The 20,654-nt window shown below is 34.7% G+C and overlaps 1 protein-coding gene across 10 annotated transcripts in view; it reads left to right on the top strand.

Moving 5' to 3' along the window:
* Positions 1–5,868: 5,868 nt before the first annotated feature.
* The window catches only part of ECT2 (epithelial cell transforming 2), a 62,774-nt gene continuing 47,988 nt past the window's right edge, over positions 5,869–20,654 (top strand). Inside the window, exons 1-11 of one of the 10 annotated variants that reach the window (XM_059163456.1) lie at positions 5,869–6,273; positions 9,624–9,775; positions 12,886–12,962; positions 13,081–13,173; positions 14,449–14,631; positions 15,969–16,058; positions 16,790–16,897; positions 17,857–17,930; positions 18,636–18,766; positions 18,947–19,062; positions 19,530–19,592. In XM_059163456.1, coding sequence (XP_059019439.1) covers positions 9,646–9,775; positions 12,886–12,962; positions 13,081–13,173; positions 14,449–14,631; positions 15,969–16,058; positions 16,790–16,897; positions 17,857–17,930; positions 18,636–18,766; positions 18,947–19,062; positions 19,530–19,592 — 1,065 coding nt within the window. In that variant the 5' untranslated portion in view covers positions 5,869–6,273; positions 9,624–9,645. Of the gene's footprint in view, positions 6,504–9,623; positions 9,776–12,882; positions 12,963–13,080; positions 13,174–14,448; positions 14,632–15,968; positions 16,059–16,789; positions 16,898–17,856; positions 17,931–18,635; positions 18,767–18,946; positions 19,063–19,529; positions 19,593–20,654 lie in introns of all 10 variants that reach the window. The other 9 variants (XM_059163458.1, XM_059163454.1, XM_059163455.1 and 6 more) reach the window with 9 other exon arrangements.

Below are 20,654 nucleotides of genomic sequence, written 5' to 3'. Positions count from 1 at the left end.
ATGGGCAAGAGCTGGAGAGGAGGAGGAGTATGTAGTGGAAACACCAGCAGAGATTATTGGATTCAAAAACTCCGGTCTGCATACTGCTGTTGCTATCAGAATACATATGATCCTAACTGCTTTTCATAGCTTTAGCACATGCTAAACATTCAAAGTCCTATGAAGAGATGAAGAGAGCATCTGATTGGCAGAGTTTTAATCATGGGAAGAATGTGTCCCCATTCATATCTGTGGTAACAAAGAAGCAGTACCTCTCACTAAAACCATATTCCCATGAGGGATTTCTCAAAAGGGAAATCAGACTATTATTAGGAAGGAAGGGTTAAATGTTGAACAGCCAGGAAAACAACTGCTCACTAAAACATGATGATAAAACGTTTGAAAATTACCAAAAAAAAAAAAAAAAGGAAAATAAAAAGGAAAGTAGAGGGAGAAATAATCTCAAATGCTATTGGCTAGATACAAACATTAAGAACATTTTTTGTATTTCTTCTATGAAGAAATTTTTTTCTATACATAGTATTTATATATAGTTGCATTGTGCACTTAAATATCATTTAAAATCTCACATTTTAAATAATTTTCCCAATGAATTTGTTATTTCTTACATGTAATTTTTTAAAAAAGATTTTATTTATTTGATAGAGAGAGATTGATCAAGAGATGGGACGCCCAGAGGGAGAAGCAGACTCCCTGATAAGTACGGAGGCTGATGCTGGACTTGATTCAGGGACTCTGGGATCATGACCTGAGCCAAAGGCATACGCTTAACTGATTGAACCACCCAGGTGCCCTTCTTACATGTAATTTTTCCTTCATTATTAAACCTACAGTTAAACTGCTTATTGCAAATGATCATAAAATTGAGGTCAAATATTTACCATTTTTGGATGACCTGGTTTCCATTTTTATTTCACCTGTATTAACAATTACATTTTTTCCCATTCATTTGAACAGTAGCAACAAAAATACTGCTAGGTACAATCAAAGTATTCAAATGATTGTCATGGCAAATACTACTCTACCAAGATGAAGTTGCTGGCAAAACTTAACTGGCAGAGTTTTTGATATGGATAATTGCCTATGTTCATAAACTATTAAACTATACATGAATTAGATCAGAACCACTAGCATTAACACCCTTCCACTCATAAGTGGACTGGCTGTGGTATACAAATCATTCAATTCTTGGGTAATGTACTTGAATGTCAAAGATGCAAATTATTTTATCCTTGATGTAAATTTATCAATTTTGGAAATATGCCACTGAATTTTTCCTGAAAAATTGTCATAAATAATGGGTTAGATAAAAGTAAAAATAAGAGATAAGTTTTTAAAATAAGGTTGAAGGAATGGGGATCAGAAGGATTGGTAGAGAGAAGAGCAGGTGCAAAAAACCTTGAGAAGAAAATGTGGTATAGAACTCAAAGAAAGTGAACATGGTGTAAGTTGAAGCTGGAAATGTAGGTAGAGGTCAGACATGCAGGCCTAGTAGGTCTGAAGTGTTTTAAAGAGGTGGTGCTGAGTTTGTATTTGCATAATGTCACTCTGAATGCAGGTGGGAGAATGGATTAGAGAGCAATGTGTATTCTTAGGGATCAATTACAATGTATTCATGAAAAACCTAATGTATGCCAGGAACTGTTGCTAGGTACTGAACTGTTGCTAGGTACATAAACAAGACCAACAAGGCTCTTATGTAATTGAAAGTATCTTAAGATATTTTAAAGGTTAAAAAAAAATACATATATATATGCATTATAAATAAAGATATTGGCACTTCTACAAGTATGATATAAAATATAAACACTAATATTTTAATAAAGACAGAATAGCTTAATGAAAATAAAACATTTGATGTTGATTTTGCCACTAACTAGTTACCTGACCTTGGGTAAGGAATATAACCTCTATGGTGCTGGCCTTGGTAAAGTTCTTCTGTAAAATAAGGAATGAGACTAACGAGCTGAGATTTTTTCCACATCTAAAATTTTTTTAATCAAATTACATAATTTGAAATAATGGCCTCATCGTATTTGGAAACCTCTTGCTCCATCAAGCAAAGCTAATTCTCTTTGTCCAAGTGAAACTTTAAGTGCTAAATTTGTATAGCCTTGGAAATCTATGGTAAGTGATTTATGGCCTAATGATTCATATGAATAAAGCTACAATTCATATCCTAATTACTGGTTACTGAGGTATCTAAAATGGCTTCTTCTGGCTCCTGTGATTGTAATTTCTAAAGCCTTTTTATAGGCAGAGATGACAGCTTAAAAGATACTGCATTATAACCTACTTGGATATATGACATTTCCATTGGAAAATGGTATTAATTCCAAGAAAGGACAGAATTCCAAGGCTAGTCATTAAACTTTTTGAAATAAATACCTTAAGTGATAAATTCTTAGAGGGACTGAATCTTTGTATCTCGTGTGGCATTATATATAGGTGCAAACTTCAAAAATACTTTGAGGAGATAAGGATGGTGCTAGAAGGAGAAAAACAATTTCATGAAATTTGTGACATCGCAATGTTAATATTTAGTTACAGTAAAACATTCAATCCTATGATGAAGTATTTAAATTTACTATAAAATAGAATTATTGGTTGATAACATTTCACATTTAAAATTTTTTTTGTCACTTTACATGAAAGCACTTTATTTTTAAAAAATTTTAAAGATTTTATTTATTTGAAGAGAGAGCCAGTAAGCATGAGCAGGGCAGGGGCAGGGTATGGGGGAGACTGAGGGAGAGGGAGAAGCAGCCTTCTTGTTGAGCAGGGAGTGTGAGGAGCCAACGACGGAGGGCTTGATCCCAGGACCCTGAGATCCTGACTGGAACCCAAGGCAGATGGGTTGGCAGATGGCAGAGCCACCCAGGTATTCCAACATTGCACATTTTTAAAATAAAATCTAGAAATTGTAATATATTTCATTACAGCTTTAGGTAATAAAATCAAAGTCCATTACAACAGATATTGCCCATTTATTGCAACAGATTTAATAATTTTTCAGATCTACTAGTTCTTATTAAGGTGAGTATGAGGTGGGGAAAGATATCCTGTAACTCAAAATTAACTTTCCTAACTCCCCATTCTCTGCTGCTCTGAAGAATTTGAAAGAAGGAGGAGATGGAGGGTGCGGGAATGGAGGAAAAAGAGGAAATATGAATAAGAGGGAAAAAACTAGAAGATGAATAAGGCTATGGAGGTCAAGAAAGAGAGTCACCCAGTTTGGAGATGGAGGTGAGAAAGCTAATCCTCCAAAGGAAGAATCTCAGTAGTTCTTTTACATTTCATTTTCTCTACTTTCAAAATTTTTATCCCCCATCTTTAGATATTGTTTTATTGCTTGGGGGAAAATTGTCATACACTACTATGTGTCATACACTACGAAGCATTTAAATTCAGTAAATTAGTATTTCGTATCTGAAACCTGTTCATTTGGAGTTGTGCATGATATATAAGAATTGTTTAATGGTTTATTATTTCAAGTTTCTCCTTATTTTGATTTACTTGTCCACCCCATACAAACAGAGGCTGACATAAATTTAATAACTGTATTTCCATGGGCGCCTGGGTGGCTCAGTGGGTTAAGCCGCTGCCTTCGGCTCAGGTCATGATCTCAGAGTCCTGGGATCGAGTCCCGCATCGGGCTCTCTGCTCAGCAGAGAGCCTGCTTTACTCTCTCTCTCTCTGCCTGCCTCTCCATCTACTTGTGATTTCTCTCTGTCAAATAAACAAATAAAATCTTTAAAAAAAAAAAAAAAAAAAAAAAAAAAAAAAATAACTGTATTTCCAGTGAAGGGGCCTGGAGAAAGAGGCTAACATTTAAGATAAAGAATCTTAGCTAGGACCTGTCTTCGAAGGGGACAAAAGCCTGGCCAAGGGCAGCAGCAAGGGGCTATGTCTTGAGACAAGAGGAGACAGCTTGAGCACAGCAGGATTTCCTCAAAGGAGAAAAGGAAGAATAGATTGGTGTAAAAGAAAAATTGTCCTTCCTCTGGCAGGGAAAGAAAGCAATGGAGGTCTTGGCTGTATCAAGCTTGGAGCTTGTTTGGAGAGGGGGCTAGTTTGTGGCTGGGGTAGGGCAGGGCAAAGGGAGGCATAGGTGCCAGTGCTCCTGGGGTCAGGGATGAGAAGATAATCAGGCAATTTATAGGGCCCCTTAGTTGAGATAACAATAGTAGTAAAAGTAGTAATAGTTTTAACAGCTAACTTTCTCTTGCATGTTTACCATATGCCAGAATATGTTTTAATGTTTTAAATATATATAATTATAAAAGTATAAATATATATTAAATATAAGTATATATGTAATGTTTTAAATATAATATAAATGTTTTACATATATATGTGTAAATAAATATATATAAATGTTAAAAATATATATATGTGTGTGTGTGTATATAGCTCCATGCCTACTGTGAGGCCTCGACTCACAACACTGAGATCTACAGACCGAACCTGCCAGGGACCCGTTTTTATTACATCAATTAAATCCTCACAACAAAACTCTGAAGTACTATTTGACCGTTTTATAGAAGGGTAAACTGAGGCATAGAGAGGTTAACTAACTTGCTTGAGGTCACATGGATAGGACATGTAAAAGGAGGTTATTCCATGGTTATGAAATAGAAGATTGTATTGTCTGTTAGTCAAATTGCCATAAATCCCCTAAAAGAAATCAAGTATAGCTTTTGCTAGGCTAGCATACATTTTGTGTGGTGATACGGCATGGTCATTAGATTTGGGTGCAAAGCCAGTTTAACAGAGCAGTGCACAGAGGAAATAGGCTGCTCTCTTCAGTAGCTTAGTGTGTTTCATTGGTGAGAATTTTTGGAATGCTGGGCACACCCTGGTTTAAGTATGCAAGCACATTCCAAAGTGAAATTTCAATGACTATTTTTCTTTTCATTCGCCTTAACGGTTATCACAGCATTATAATGAAAGGCAGACTGCAAATATTCTTCAGTTATAAACAGGGAGACCAGTAATACTAGACTGTGTCACTCATTTTTTGGATTACATTACACACTTTTCAGTCATCCTAAGGTGGCTTGACAAAATTAGAAAAACTTGTAAATTCTCACCTGTGTGACATGGTTGGAAGTGCTGCACTGCAAAAGTACAAGTTTTCCTTCTCTTACTGGGATTTAAGTTTGGGCAACGGATTTCCCTTCTTTTACTTAAATCAGCGCTTAGTTGGGAACTATGCAAAACCTACCTGGGGGGAGAAGTATTTTTAAGATACCATGTTATAGGGCATTATATTTAAAAATTGAAGAAAATAAAAGATTGTTTTCACCACAGCTTTAGTAATTACAGGACAAAGGATAAATTCTTGGCTAGACTTTACAGCAAAGAAAAGATCTCACGGTGGCTGCAGGAGGCAGCAGGAAAACAATTTACTTTGGCTCCAAGAGATTCTAAAATCTCCTGACATATTTTTACATTTATTCAAAGGTAAACTTATATTAGGCAAAAAAAAAAAAAAAAAAAAAAAAAAGTCCGAGGAAACACTAAGAATTTATTCTGATTACCGGTGCAATTCCCCCGACCAGAGCAGTGCTTACATACACGAGAATTTAAATAAGCGGCTGCTGATTTGAACTACACCTGGAGAGCCACGAGTTCCCCTGTCCGGGGCCCCTCCAGGCCAACACAACCACCAAAGTCAAAGCCTCTGAAGCCAAATTTAAATAACATTCCTAAAACAGAAAGTACGCAGGCAGGAAAATCTTCCGCTTCCAGCAAGCCGTGAAGAAAAATTCATCGTGGGAGCACTGGTTTAAAGGATTTAGTGACGCTTAAAAAAAAAAAAAAAAAAAAAGCTGGCGAGGCGGAGAAATCCACTCAAACTTGACTCAGGAAATGGGAAGTTTATTGAGTAAACAAGCGGTAGCCACAGACACACCTGCCACAACCAAGGAAGACCAGGCGCTACCGCTACTGCCTCCCGGTCACATCCGGGTACTTCTCTACCGACTCCTGACGTTCCGACGTGCGAGCCGTTAGGGTTATTTGAAACACACGCAAAGCCAATCCATCGGCGCCTGAGGGGAGGGTGCGGAGAGCAGTGGCCAATCACCGCCCCTCTGGAGACCGCAGCCTATGGGAAGGAGGTTGACATCACGCGCCAATCGGCATGGCTTTTAGAGAAAGAGGCTCATTTTTTGAATTGGTTGTGGCTGACACCCGCGAGGAATGGCGGTACCAGTAAGGGGAATCAGTGCTTGAACAGGTGGACTTCCGAGGCGTTTTTTGAGAGTGGTGAGGACTTTGTGGATGTGGGTTGGGGAGGTGGGGAGTGGGCCAACGTCCCCGGAGCATTGGGCTCCTTTTCTGGTTGGACTGCCCCACCCCGATGACCGCGAATCCCGAAGCACCCCTGCTCAGGCTTCCTGGCTCTGGAAACTCCCCCACTGCACTCCCAACAGCTAGGCAGTGACCGCAGTGGGATCCCGAAGGCCTGGTCGTGGGGCATCTTCATCCCTCACCTGGTGAGATATTTCTTCCGGAAGGAGGTCTGGGTGAAGGGAGGGAGTTGGGAAAAGTGGTCTGGACGAGCCGCCTTGTCCCTGCGGTTCTGGCTGCCCACAGCTGCTGCCTTTGGGGACATATCTTAGAGGGCTTAGTGGTTTCGCTCTAGGATTCTTCTTGGTGCCTTCTGTGTAGGAAGTAGACTTTTTCGTTTTTAAAAACGCCAGCCCATTCCGGCCTCCGCCTAACACCGCCCCCCCCCCCCCCACCGCCCGCTTGCGCTTTCCTCCGGGGTACAGATTTATTTGGCTTTGTGGTTAAAACTGGAGCCTCTGGAATCAGTCCGGTTTGAATCCCTGTTTTACTGGCTTGGATGTTACTTGACCTCTCTTTTCTAGGCTTCTTTATGACATGGAGACAGTAATAGTACCTGCCTCTTAGGATGGTTTCAAAGAGTAATACAAGTAAAAGACTTCGAACTATGTCACATATTAAGCGTTAAATATTAACATAATGTTTTTAATGTTTACACTAATGTTATTGTTGTCAGTTACAACACCATCATATCCAGTATTTCATTTAGCTCTTCTGAAAAATGATTACCTAAAAAAATAAGTAAAAAGAAACCTAAAGTGGATATTTGTTTAAGTGAAGGATTTCTCTTTGGAATGAAAAGAGGCATGTGTTATAGTTATTTAGTCAAAAGCTGCTTAATTATGTTCTTGGATGAGAATTAAGGTGTATAGGTTTATGAACACTAATCTTATACTAGTTTACAGAATACATGAATGTGAAAAAGTAATGAGTGTATTTCCATTTTTTTTTTTTTTTAAGATTTTATTCATTTACTTGACAGAGAGAGATCACAAGTAGGCATAGAGACAGGCAGAGAGAGAGAGAGGAGGAAGCAGGCTCCCCGCCGAGCAGAAAGCCCGAAGCGGGACTTGATCCTAGGACCCTGAGATCATGACCCCAGCCGAAGGCAGCGGCTTAACCCACTGAGCCACCCAGGCGCCCTGTATTTCCATTTTTAATCAGAGTGCTGATGTTGTCATCAACGTTCCATTCAACTCTCTTTTTTCCTAAAATTTGAAGCTATTTCAGCAATAAATTGATCATATACAGTATTATCAGAAACAGTTTTAATTTTTAATTACCTATTTTGATGGCCTTTAAACAGGCATAAGAGAAAATGTAAACTCATAAAGCGTTTTTGATTATTAAAATCTCCCTCCTTCATTCTTTAAAGTATGTTGGTCTATCTCTTGACTATTTTTAAGGTTCTTTTAAGGGAATGTTGAGTGATAGCCTTTGTAGAATCTTTCTCACTGAGAACTTTTAAGTGTAAGGGACTTAAAAAAATAAGGACTGGATAGAATTTGTCATTGATTTTAAGTAGAGACTGTTACTAATAATTAATGTTTCTAATAATTAATAATTAATGGGGCATTCCTTTGGAGAGCCTTAGAATAATGATTGCTATGGATGTATGGTAAGACAATTTAAAATGTTCACATTGTGAATATTATGAAAGTTAATAATTGCCCTCTTATGATGCCATCTATTCAGTTTTCATCACAACTGGATTTGAGTTGTGCTGTCTTAGATGTGGAAACTGAGCGCAGAGATGAGACAGGAAGCTGGGTTTCCTGGCTTTGAAGTGAGCCTAACAGTTATGCTTAGGTCTTTGGATATTATTAATGTGCATATATTCATGCTACTTAACATCACCATCTAGGTATGATGTTAATGACACCTTACTAAATGCTATTTCTCCATAGCATATAGTTTATTTAAACCATTACTTTGATAAAAAGCTGGTGGAAGATATTTGTTTATTTTATTAATGTAAAAAAAGTAGGAGGCTAAAGTAGGTCAGACATGTACCAGATAAAGATAGGGCCTCCTCTTTATATTTGCCCAGTATTCTGGAAATTAACTTGAGGATAATAAGCTTACATAATACCCTTGATATGAATTGATGAAAATTCATTTAACTTTTTATTTCCTGTTTGCCTAGCTTTACAACTCTTAGGTCCTGAAGTCTTTAAAAAAAAAAAAAAAAAAAAAAAAAAAAGGTTTCCTTAAATGTCCAGAGTCATATTGGCATTAACCCATGTGTAATTTTCTTGTTAAATCTTTTAAAGGAGAGATGATAGTAAATTAATAAGAAAATACAGATGAGAGAGCAATCTCTCACAAGATATACAGAGACATCCACAGAGAATGAGTCAAAAGCAGTGGGTTGGGAGTTGAAAGTTGTGCTAGGTGGAGAATTGAGTACTATTCAGTGTAACTAGGTGTATGGAGTAAATCGTGATCTGTGATTGAAAAATGCTGAGAAATATATTGTGGCTGGAGCATAGGATATATGTGGACTGTGGGAATTAAACAGGAGATGAGGTTGAAGAGGTAGGCTAGGATGAAACTGTACACCTACACCTGATGGTGAATTTGGACTTGACAATAAAGGGAAGAATGTTCACGGAAGTTTAAGCAGGAAAGTGATATGGTCACATTTGTTTTTAGGATGATAAAGTTGTTTGGAGCTGTTGTAGTTGACCAAGTGGCCATTGTAGCTTTGAGCATAGAGAAGTGGGGCCAGGTCTCAGCTCCTTTTTCTAAAATTTGAAGCTGTTTTGGCAATAAATTAACAATCAGAGATAACCCAGTGAGGGTCCAGAATACTTGAGATAGGATGGGTAGGAACTTGGGGGAGGACAAATAAAGTAGAGGGAAGAGTCAGGATGGATCTAGTTTTTGACAGGGATTATTTGAGTGATGATGGTAGTATATTGTAAATGAAGATAGGAAGAAGAATGGATTGGTTGAGGCAAAGGGATGGAGACGGAAGGAGGTAGAATATTTATGACCACCTTCTGAATTTTCATTATGTCAGGTAATGTTCTGAGTACTTTTCATACATTGTTAGTTTTACTATATTCCTATCAGTCAGGTAGTAGTATCTTTATTTTACAGAAGGGGAAACTGAGGCTCAAGTTGAATGACATTTCTTTGGTTCAATATTAAGAAAAATGAGTAATACTGCTTTTTATAAATTCTGGATATAAAAGTAGAGCCTCTAATGCATGTTTTTGTCCAATGCTCATGTATTTTTATTCAATCTTTATTTTTTTCAGCCAACAGAGAAGAGTACTAATAATGGCTGACAATAGTGTCTTAACATCTACTACTGGGAGGACAAGCTTGGCAGACTCCTCTATTTTTGATTCTAAAGTTACTGAAATTTCTAAGGAAAATGTATTTGTTGGATCTGCTTCATATGTTGAAGGTAAACCTATTAATCAGCTTTAAAACAGCAAATCACTGTTTTAATACTAAGGTTTCTGACTAGAAATTTAGAATTTAACTATATAATACTGTTAAGCTACAGTAGTTATTGAGTAAATATTTTTGACAATCTCTTTATACTTTGTAGATTTTTTAGAGTTTTTACTTCAATTCAGTTAGTTAATATATAGTGTTATATTAGTTTCAGGTGTATAATATAGTAATTCAGTACTTCCATACATCACCCTGGGCTCATCACATATTTAAACTGCCCCCATCAGTTTGTTTTCTATAATTAAGAGTCTGTTTTTTCTTTGTCTCTCTCTCTTATTTTTTTCACTTTGCTTGTTTTGTTTCTTAAATTACACACGAGTGAAATTATATGGTATTTGTCTTTCTCTGACTGATTTAGTTCTCTTGGCATTATACCATCCATGTTGTTGCAAATGACAACATTTCATTCTTTTTATGGCTGAGTAATATTTAATTATATTTATATTCCACATCTTCTTTATCTGTTCGCCAATTGATGATAGAGATACTTGGCTTCCATAATTTGGCTATTGTAGATAAAGCTGCTATAAACATATAGGTGTGTGTATCCCTTTGAATTAGTATTCTTGTATTCTTTGAATAAATACCCAGTAGTGTAGTTAATGGCTCATAGTGTAGCTCTATCTTTAACTTTATGAAGAACCTCCATACTGTTTTCCACAGCGGCTGTATCAGTTTGCATTCCCACTAACTGCACGAGAGGGTTCCTTTTCTCCACATCCTCACCAACTCTGTTATTTCTTGTGGTGTTGATTTTAGCCACTTATACTGTATAGATTTTTTATTATTGTTTGGATTAATGCTTCCCAGCTTTGAAGGAGAAAGCACCTTATTTTTGAATATTACTTTTTCTATATATGAGGGCAGTCCAGCTGCAACAGTTAGAATTTATCCAGTTATGACTGATTAGGTGAAAAGCCACTTCTTCCCTTAACTACTTTATAAATGGGTCTGTCCTGAAGTTGCATGAGCTGTTGAAGAGGATGGCTTTGCAAAATAGTGAATACTTTTTTTGGTTACGAGGAGTACTCATTAATGTACTGTATACTCCATGGCAATTTGTTTTTTCTTTCTCTAAAGTGATAGATGGCCAAATTTTAAAAATAAACTGAGAATTAAGTTGTTTTAGTTTTAGAGAATGTTATGATCTCCTCAAAGATGGAAAAATATGCCAGATATAGCCAAAACAGGGAATAGGAACTATTTTTTTAAAAATTAACACATAACATACTATTTATTTCAGTGGTACAGATCTGTGATTCATTAATTCACAGAACTCACCATAGCACATATCCTTCACAATGTCCATCACCCAGCTACCCCATCCTTTCTACCCTCTGCCCCTCCAGCAACCCTCAGTTTGTTTACTGAGAGTAAGAGTCTCTTATGGTTTGTCTTCCTCTCTCATTTCATCTTGTTTCATTTTTCCCTCCCTTCCTCTATGATCCTCTGTCTTGTTTCTCAACTTCCTCATATCAGTGAGATCATATGATAATTGTCTTTCTCTGATTGACTTATTTCGCTTAGCATAATACCCTCTAGTTCCATCCACTTCATTGCAAAAGGCAAGTTTTTTTGGCTGCATAGTATTCCACTGTTCCATTGTATATCTGTTGATAGACATCTGGGCCCTTTCCTTCATTGGGTTATTGTGGACATTGCTGCTATAAACATTGCAGTGTATGTGCCCCTTTGGATCATTGTATTTGTATCTTTAGGATAAATACCCAGTAGTGCAATTGCTGGTTCATAGGGTAGCTCTATTTTCAGCTTTTTGAAGAACCTCTATACTGTTTTCCTGAGTGGCTGCACCAGCTTGCATTCCTACCAATAGTGGAGGAGGGTTCCCCTTTCTCCACATCCTCACCAACATCTGTTGTTTCCTGACTTGTTAATTTTAGCCATTCTGACTGGTATGAGGTGGTATGTCAATGTGCTTTTGATATGTATTTCCCTGATACTGAGTGTTGTTGAGCACTTTGTCATGTGTCTGTTGGCCATTTGGATGTCTTTGCAGAAATATCTGTTCATGTCTTCTGTCCATTTCTTGGTTAGATAATTTGTTCTTTGTGTGTTGAGTTTGATAAGTTCTTTATAGATTTTGGATACTAGCCCTTTATCTGATATGCCATTTTCAAATATCTTCTCCCAATCTGTCAGTTGTCTTTTGGTTTTGTTGACTATTTCCTTTGCTGTGCAAAAGCTTTTGATCTTGATGAAGTCCCAGTAGTTCATTTTTGCCCTTGCTTCCCTTGCCTTTGGCGATGTTTCTAGGAAGAAGTTGCTGTGGCTGAGGTTGAAGAGGTTGCTGCTTGTGTTCTCCTCAAGGATTTTGATGGATTCCTTTCTCACATTGAGGTCTTTCATCCATTTTGAGTCTATTATTGTGTGTGGTGTAAGGAAATGGTCCTTACCTTCTGCATGTGGCTATCCAATTTTCCCAACACCATTTGTTGAAGAGACTGTCTTTTTTCCATTGGACGTTCTTTCCTGCTTTGTCGAAGATTAGTTGACAATAGAGTTGAGGTTCCGTTTCTGGGCTCTCTGTTCTGTTCCAGTGATCTGTGTGTCTGTTTTTGTGTCAGTACCATACTGTCTTGATTACAGCTTTGTAATAGCGCTTAAAGTCTGGAATTGTGATGTTGCTAGCTATGATTTTCTTTTTCAACATTCCTCTGGCTATTTGGGGTCTTTTCTGGTTACATAAAAATATTAGGATTATTTTTTCCATTTCTTTGGAAAAAAATTGATGGAATTTTGATAGGGATTGCATTAAACGTGTAGATAGCTCTAGGTAGCATAGACATTTTCACAGTATTTGTTCTTCTAATCTATGAGCATGGAATATTTTTCCATTTCTTTGTGTCTTCCTCAATTTTTCTCATGAGTATTCTATAGTTTTCTGAGTACAGATTCTTTGCCTCTTTGGTTAGATATATTCCTAGGTATCTTATGGTTTTCGGTGCAATTGTAAATGGGATCAACTCCTTTAGGAACTGCTGGTTTTGATATTAGTACCTGATAAACTAATTTAAACATTTTTAATTTTAATAGAAGAAATGCCTCAAATTGAAACGAGAATGATATTGGTTCAGGAAGCTGGAAAACAAGAAGACCTTATAAAAGCTTTAAAGGTATGGAATTTTAGCCTTTTTAAAATTTTTTTTTTTTAGGGAAGGCTATTTTTCTTCCATCAGTGCTTAAATAATTTTATAGTTTTCTTAATCTTATACATAAGTCTCTTTTCCACAGACTATTAAAATAATGGAAGTCCCTGTTATAAAGATAAGAGAAAGTTGTCCTGGAAAATCGGATGAAAAATTAATAAAAAGTGTTGTTAATATGGTAGGTCAAGCACTTCATTGCATGTGGCATGCTGCACTACTCTTGATTGTGTTCTTAAATTCCGTTTAATGGTGATGGGACCTATATACCAGCTCTATTAGTTTGTGAGGACTACCATAATAAAATACCAAGATTAGGTGGCTTAAACAACAGAAATGTATTTTCTCAAAGTTCTGGAGACTAGAAGTCTCAAATCAAGGTGTTGGCAGGTTTGGTTTTTCTTCGGGTCTCTCTCCTGGGCTTTCAGATGGCCACCACTTTTTTGTTATGTCTTCACTTGGCCCTTCTGGCATGCATATCCCTGATAACTCTGTGTGTCTAAATGTCCTCTTCTCATAAGTATACCAGTTAGATTGGATTAGGGCCCACCTGGTGACCTCATTTAACCTTAATTACCTCTTAAAAGTCCCTATATTCAAATCAGTCTCATGAGGTCATGAGACCTCTCTTGAGGTACGGGGGTTCGGACATCAATGTGAGTTTTGAGGATACACAATTCAGCTCATTACATCAGCCTAGCAAATAAAGTCCAAACAACTCAGCTATTCAGAATTTTCTTTTAAATGATTCCATTCTTTTTGCATAGGAGTCATGTAGGTACTTAAATATTTTCATTCTTTTTCATAGTTGTATATTATAAAATGTTAAATAGTAAATTAGCATTTTTATAGTCTACATTTGCCACATGACTACTACCTATATGTTTCCAATCTTTCTCTTATTTCCTTCATATATATTGAAATGATTAAATTAATTTTCACCCTTCTTGTAGATACTGAGTGCGATAGTATTTTTTCTATTTTTATTTCTATAGATCATTCTGAAGTTGATTACGCAGGAAGAACTGTTAAATGTGGCATCATTTTCTTAGAATAAAAAGTAATAGTGGACATCTTTCTAATGCATCTTACTATCAAAATGTGTATACTTAAAAGAAATCATTTTAGTTTTATATGTGTATTAGATGATTTATAATGAGTAAGCCATGTCAAAAGGCATGCCTTTATAATACTAATATTCAAAATTTAATATCAATATAGATGGAGATATGTTTATATAAAAATACAAATAAGTAAAGAAATAAGGCTGTTCACTATTAAGTATAATGCTTATTACACAATAAAAGTACTATTTAAATTTAAAAGTTTACTACAAATATAAAAATAAAAGTATCAATAGTGAATTTATTTTTAGGTGTTATTTAGAGTTAAATGAATTAATTTTATAATCTATAAATAACTTTTATTTCTAATAACCACCTGAAAAAAAATCAAGGAAATTAAAGTGCCCTTTGTAAAGATGGAGTCACTGGAAGAATTTGAAAGTTTGGATTCTCCAGAATTTGAAAATGTATTCATAGTCATGGACTTCCAGGATTCCATTTTTGATGAGTTACACAAGACTGATTGTAGAATTATTGGACCACCAGTTATCTTAAACTGTGCCCAAAAAGGAGAGGTAAGAAAATATACATTTATTATAACTTTCAAGGTTAAATTTTTATTCATGAATTTTGTGAAAATTCATAAGCAGAAAAGTCCTGTTAATTGTTGGGAATATGTAAGATTTAGAACAGGGGTAGTATTGGCTACTCTAATATTGTTTTAAAAATCTTTCTATTGTAACTTTTTGGAGTGAAAATCTAAGACTTTTGGAGGTTAAATAATGACAATTAACATATTTGTGTGTATATATACATATATAAATATCTTAGTACATAAAATGTCTTGGCAAGAAATAATTTGTTAAACGTGGGTTCCAGAAATGTATATACATATATAAACTTACTTTCTTCCACAGAGTAAATACACACTTTCATTTTTATTTGTTACTGCATGGTTTAAAATTAAAGAAATTATTTTAGCTTTTTTTTATATTGGGTTGTAAATTTACGTTTATTTACTTTAAGTAATCTCTACATCCAATATGGGGCTTGAACTCCCAACCCATAGGTAAGGAGTCTCATGCTCTTCCAACTAAGCCAGCCAAGGGCCCCACTTTTTTGTTTTTAGTAACATTTCAGTGTTAGAGTTGTAGTAGAGTTAGTCTATATACTTTGGTTTTATTGCTACATTATGCCGTTCATAAGCTTGCCTTATTAACTTAAAATTGTTTAGGTCAATTTTGTGCTTCTTTTGTTATAGATACTTAGTAAAGTGCATGATAATCTTTAATTCTCTGTTTTGATTCAGGGGTGTTGCTTTCAAAAACCAAGTAAATCTTTCAAGATCAAAATTGTGAAATACTTGCATAATGGTGGAAATTATATAACTATACTTATTTTTTTAACCATTTTTTTCCCATTATATATATCTCCACTGCTAAAGTTATTTACTATTTGCATGTTTTTAGCTCAAAAATTGGAATCATATTTGGTTCAAGTATATGTGTAATTTACATGGTGTTTGTTATAAAATATTTTGAACTGTTTTAATTTTGATTAGAATCATTTACAATAGTTTATGGAGTCTTAAATTTTTCCTAGTAGATAAAACTTTGAATGTGTCAAAGTATATTTTAGAACTGAAGGTTTGCATATAAATGTGTTTCATTTGCCAGTAGTTACGTGTGTTTAGATTATGTCTGTCAAATATGAGTTAGGAGTTATGGGGGATTTTTGTATTGTAAAACTTGTAATCTGTTTTTTGCTATTTTTTGGTTGCATATTAAAAAATGCAAGAAATCTTTGGATTGACAAAGTTGACTGGCAAGAGGGGGAAATATGTTTTAGCTTGAAAAGATGTGTTCTCTTCTCTACTATAAACTCACAGATTTAAAATTGTTGTGTCCTTCAGCCTTTGCCTTTTTCATGTCGCCCACTCTATTGTACAAGCATGATGAATCTAGTACTATGCTTTACTGGATTTAGGAAAAAAGAGGAACTAGTAAGTATTTTAAAACATTCTATTCAAGGAATATTTTTCCTAGCCAAATAAATTTAAATTGACACTTTTTTGGTTAATTATATCATGGTTTTATTTTAGACATATTGAAGGAGAATTTATGAATATACTGTTTGAAATTTTATGAAGTAACATTCTGAGAAGCCTTGTAAAAAAACATTTTGTTTAGGCTGACAGGCATATGAATTAAGAGAAAAACTTCATTATTATTGGATCCATTTAAATTGTCTTTTTGTTAAGTATCATCAGCCACATTCTTTGAAGTTTTTGTTAATACATTACAGCTTTTTGTTATACAAATCCAGCCTTAAAGTATGTTCATTGCTCTAGAGAATTCATAGAAACTTTTCTGATTCATAAAATTTTCTGTGTTGGAGCTAATGGGATATTACTGTAACTGTGGGATAATATTGGTGTTATATAACCTGGTGTTTAAAAAAAATAGTCTTCTGTTTAGGTTGTATGAAAGCCAGTTGTTTAATTAAATTTTGGGTAATTATCTTTACTAGCTTATTTCTATGTGTAATTTTGCCTGTGCCAATTAGGCAATCAATTTTGAATTTTTTTGACATAAAATATGTAACTGTATAAAAATTCTTTTAGGTACTTTATAAATAAAAATTATTCAGTAGATCCTAAATGACTTCTAAACATAATTTAAAATTTTGTTCAAATTAATCATAAAGTTAATGTTGCCTAATTTTTCTTTTGAGGTCAGATTGGTGACATTGGTTCATCACATGGGTGGAGTTATTCGAAAAGACTTTAATTCAAAAGTTACACATTTGGTGGCAAATTGTACACAAGGAGAAAAATTCAGGGTATGTAAACTTGGGTGCATTTCACTTTAGCATTTTGGAGGGGGATGGATTTAATAACAGCACTTTCATCCCATCTATTTTTCCCATAGTTTATTGAGGATAAGAAATTCAATTTTTGCAAATGTACATTTAGTAAAAATTTTAAATCAAAGGAGCGTGGCCCTTTTTAGGTTTTTAAGGAAGCAATGGTACCTGAGTTAGGTCTTGAAATAAGTAGGATTTGTGAATGAGTAGGACTGTGGAGGTTTGATAGATGGGTAACATTTCAGACAGTTGATTAATATTAGCAAAGTTTACTATAAGCATTGGTGAATAATGGGGTTGGGAAGTGTTGAGCAGATATTTCACTCTTGTCTAAATGGTCTTAATAAGCACAAAGCTATGTTTTTATAAGATGATTGAAAGATTTAACTAGTGCAAACTATAAAAGAACAGGAGAAACTAATTAGAATTAAAATCTCAGTTTAAGATTGCACTTGAATATCTTAGGAAGAATTTATCACCTTGTTCCCACCCTCCATCAGTGTATTTATGTAACAAATGGTAATTCTTGGGTAATGTTGAATTCCTGAGAGGAATACTTTCCAATTCATATCTTATTTTTTTGTGACTTAATCAGCTATTTTCTTCTGTAGTCCTGTTTTGGGGTCAGTACTTCCAAGGAAGTAAACATGGAAAAATAGAAATATAATAAAATAAAGATGAACTTAGCTTCAGAGTTATATTTATTTAAAATAAGGAAATGATTTGGACATCATGGAACTTGTTCTAAATTATTTTAACCTAACTTGTATGATTGAAAGACAGTTTTTGTGTTAATTTTTCTTTATATTTTGTCATAAAGCAGATGAATAATGATCTAAAGCTGCAAAAAACTCTATGTATAAAATTGCTTAGAAATTCCATGAATGCAGTTATTTAAGGTGAAAATTTATTGTAATTAATGTTTGTATTTTTAGATTGCTGTGAGTCTGGGCACTCCAATTATGAAGTCAGAATGGATTTATAAAGCTTGGGAAAGGCGGAATGAACAGTAAGTGTTTAGAAATTCAGTAGTTCAGTATTTGAATTAAGTATGTTATGAAGATAAACCCAAGTGTCCAAACCCTTAAATTCATAGATAGTATAGACAAAATGAATTTAGTCTTTAGGTAGCCTAAGGAATAAAGTCTAGGAGGAGCAAAGTTATAAAAAAAATTATAAAAAATTGAAAGTTGGAAGAAGTCTGTGATATCTTCAGACTCTTCCTTGTGAAATAGTTTTGATTATCATTATCATTTTAAAACTATTAGGTAAAAACTTAATGCATCTGGATATTTAGATTGTTACTTTTTTTCACTGTTTTTCTGGTTACTTTCTAAGTGGTGATTACAATTTGTAACATGTTAAGCTTTCCAACTTCAAAATTCCTTGCTCTTCTACTACATTATTACTTAACATTTCATGAAACTATAAAACCCCTGGAATACAGAGAAAATTTCATATACAGAGCAAGGATTTGAATCTTGTAAAGACTACTTGTGATCGAATTTTGTTAGAAGTTACTTCGGGGATGACCAAGGATGCACCAATTTTTTTTTTTTAACTGATGTTTTTGTGAACATTTCTGGACTACATGTAAAATATTTTCAATAAGTAGATATCCTGAAAACCTTGAGAATTATTATAGATTTATAAATTGATATACTTAACTGAATTTAATTTAAACTGGTTTTAGAAGAGTCTATTTTCTTTTTAGGGATTTCTGTGCTTCAGTTGATGACTTTAGAAATGAATTTAAAGTTCCTCCTTTTCAAGATTGCATTTTAAGTTTCTTAGGATTTTCAGATGAAGAAAAAACCAATATGGAAGAAATGACTAAAATGCAAGGTAGAATTTACTATAATTTTTAAATTTTTTATTTTATTATTATTTTTAGAATATACTATAAAAGTTATATTTTTTTCCTTACTCTTGTTTAATCATCTCCTGGCGAATATGCCTCTTTAAAAATTGAGCTTTGGAGATAAATAGTTTGGTTTATTTATGCTTGCATGTATTTATCTTTAGGAGGTAACTGTTTACCCGTTGGAGATGAAAGATGCACTCACCTTGTAGTTGAAGAGAATGTAGTAAAAGAACTTCCATTTGAACCTTCGAAAAAACTTTATGTGGTCAAGCAAGAGGCAAGTAATTCTAGAAAAGATTGGCTTTTTTTTTTTTTTTAAGATTGTATTTATTTATTTGACACACAGAGTGAGACAGACAGAGAGAGAGAGGTCACAAGCAGACAGAGAGGGTGGGGGGAAGCAGGCTCCCCGCTGAGCAGAGAGCCCGATTCGGGACTCAATCCCAGGACCCTGAGGTCATGACCTGGGCCGAAGGCAGAGGCTTAACCCACTGAGCCACTCCGGCACCCCTGGCTTTTTTTTTTTTTTTTTTTAAATATATAGAGTTTTATTTTTATTTTATTTTTTATCTCAAGTAAGCTCCACACCCAATGTGGGACTTGAACTCATGACCCTGAAATTGAGAGTTGCGTGTTCTACCAACTGAGTCAGCTAGAAGCTCCAAGATTGGGTTTTTAAAAATGCTACTAATCGCTTCTCTGATAAGATAAATTCTTAATTAAATTTTTTTTTCTCCTACCTAGTGGTTCTGGGGGAGCATTCAAATGGATGCCCGAGCTGGGGAAACTATGTATTTATATGAAAAGGTATGCTTTTTTTGTCCATTAGTCATTTGTTCTGTGAATTTGATTGTGTAAAGATAACATTTCTATCCAAAAAGAGCAGGTAGTATTGGCATACCAGTCATCTTTTATATCATGTTTAAGAGTTTGAGAATAATTGAACAATTAGATACTGAGTAACAGTTTGTGTAGATTTAAGTAAAACTAATGCAATAGAATTACTTTAATCTAATATATGTCATTTTGTGGTACTTCCTAGTGATGCCATTATGAACAATAAAATCGTATCTTTAGAAATTTAGAACCTTAAGGGAAAAATAGGTAATACAATTATAGTGCAGAATATGTACTATAGTTGAGTAATTACTAACCTCACTTAGAAACTCAGGCAGGACTGAAAAGAGCAAATAAATGTTGAGCCAACTTTCTAGGCTAATCTTGTAAGGACATTCAACTTTGATAGCAGATGGAGATGGTGTGAAGCGTGAAAGTATATTGAAATAGCAGGTAGTTTAGTATGGCTCTAGAAAAAGAGTGTGGGAAAGAATGCCAACAAATAAAGCTAATGATTTAGGTAGAACTAAGGAGTTTTTTATAATGTTAAAGAATTTAAGTATTGGGGACCATTGAAGAATACTAAGAGAAGAGATGTCATTAGAAAACTGACTCTAGTAGTAAATTGTAGGCAAGGAAAATGGAACCTTTATGCTAGATTGGTGAAGAGTGGTATCATTCACCAAAATGTGGCATAAAGTCATAGAAGCAAATTTTAGTTGGAGATTTAATTTAAATGGAATAATGAAGGTGAGGTGTGGATTTATTGTATATTGTCTTGTCTTCTGACTCTTGTTCTCAGCATAAGGCTCTTACCCATAAAGTTTAAAAACTGCTTAAAATTTCAGGAGAGAACTTTTAAAGTCAAATGTTATTTGGCAAATATTGGAGAGCAGTATGTCCAGGCACTGTGCTCAATGCTAAGGATGCAGTGAACAAACTATGAATGGTCCCTGCCCTCTGGAGTTTATGGCCTAATGGGGGACTAGACCGTAAACAAGCTTATGGACGAATATGGAATGGTGATAGAGC

Source organism: Mustela lutreola, chromosome 2, assembly GCF_030435805.1.
Source record: "Mustela lutreola isolate mMusLut2 chromosome 2, mMusLut2.pri, whole genome shotgun sequence".
NCBI lineage: Eukaryota > Metazoa > Chordata > Mammalia > Carnivora > Mustelidae > Mustela > Mustela lutreola.
The sequence above is the reverse complement of the archived record's forward strand: the minus strand, read 5'-3'. Positions and strand labels throughout refer to the sequence as shown.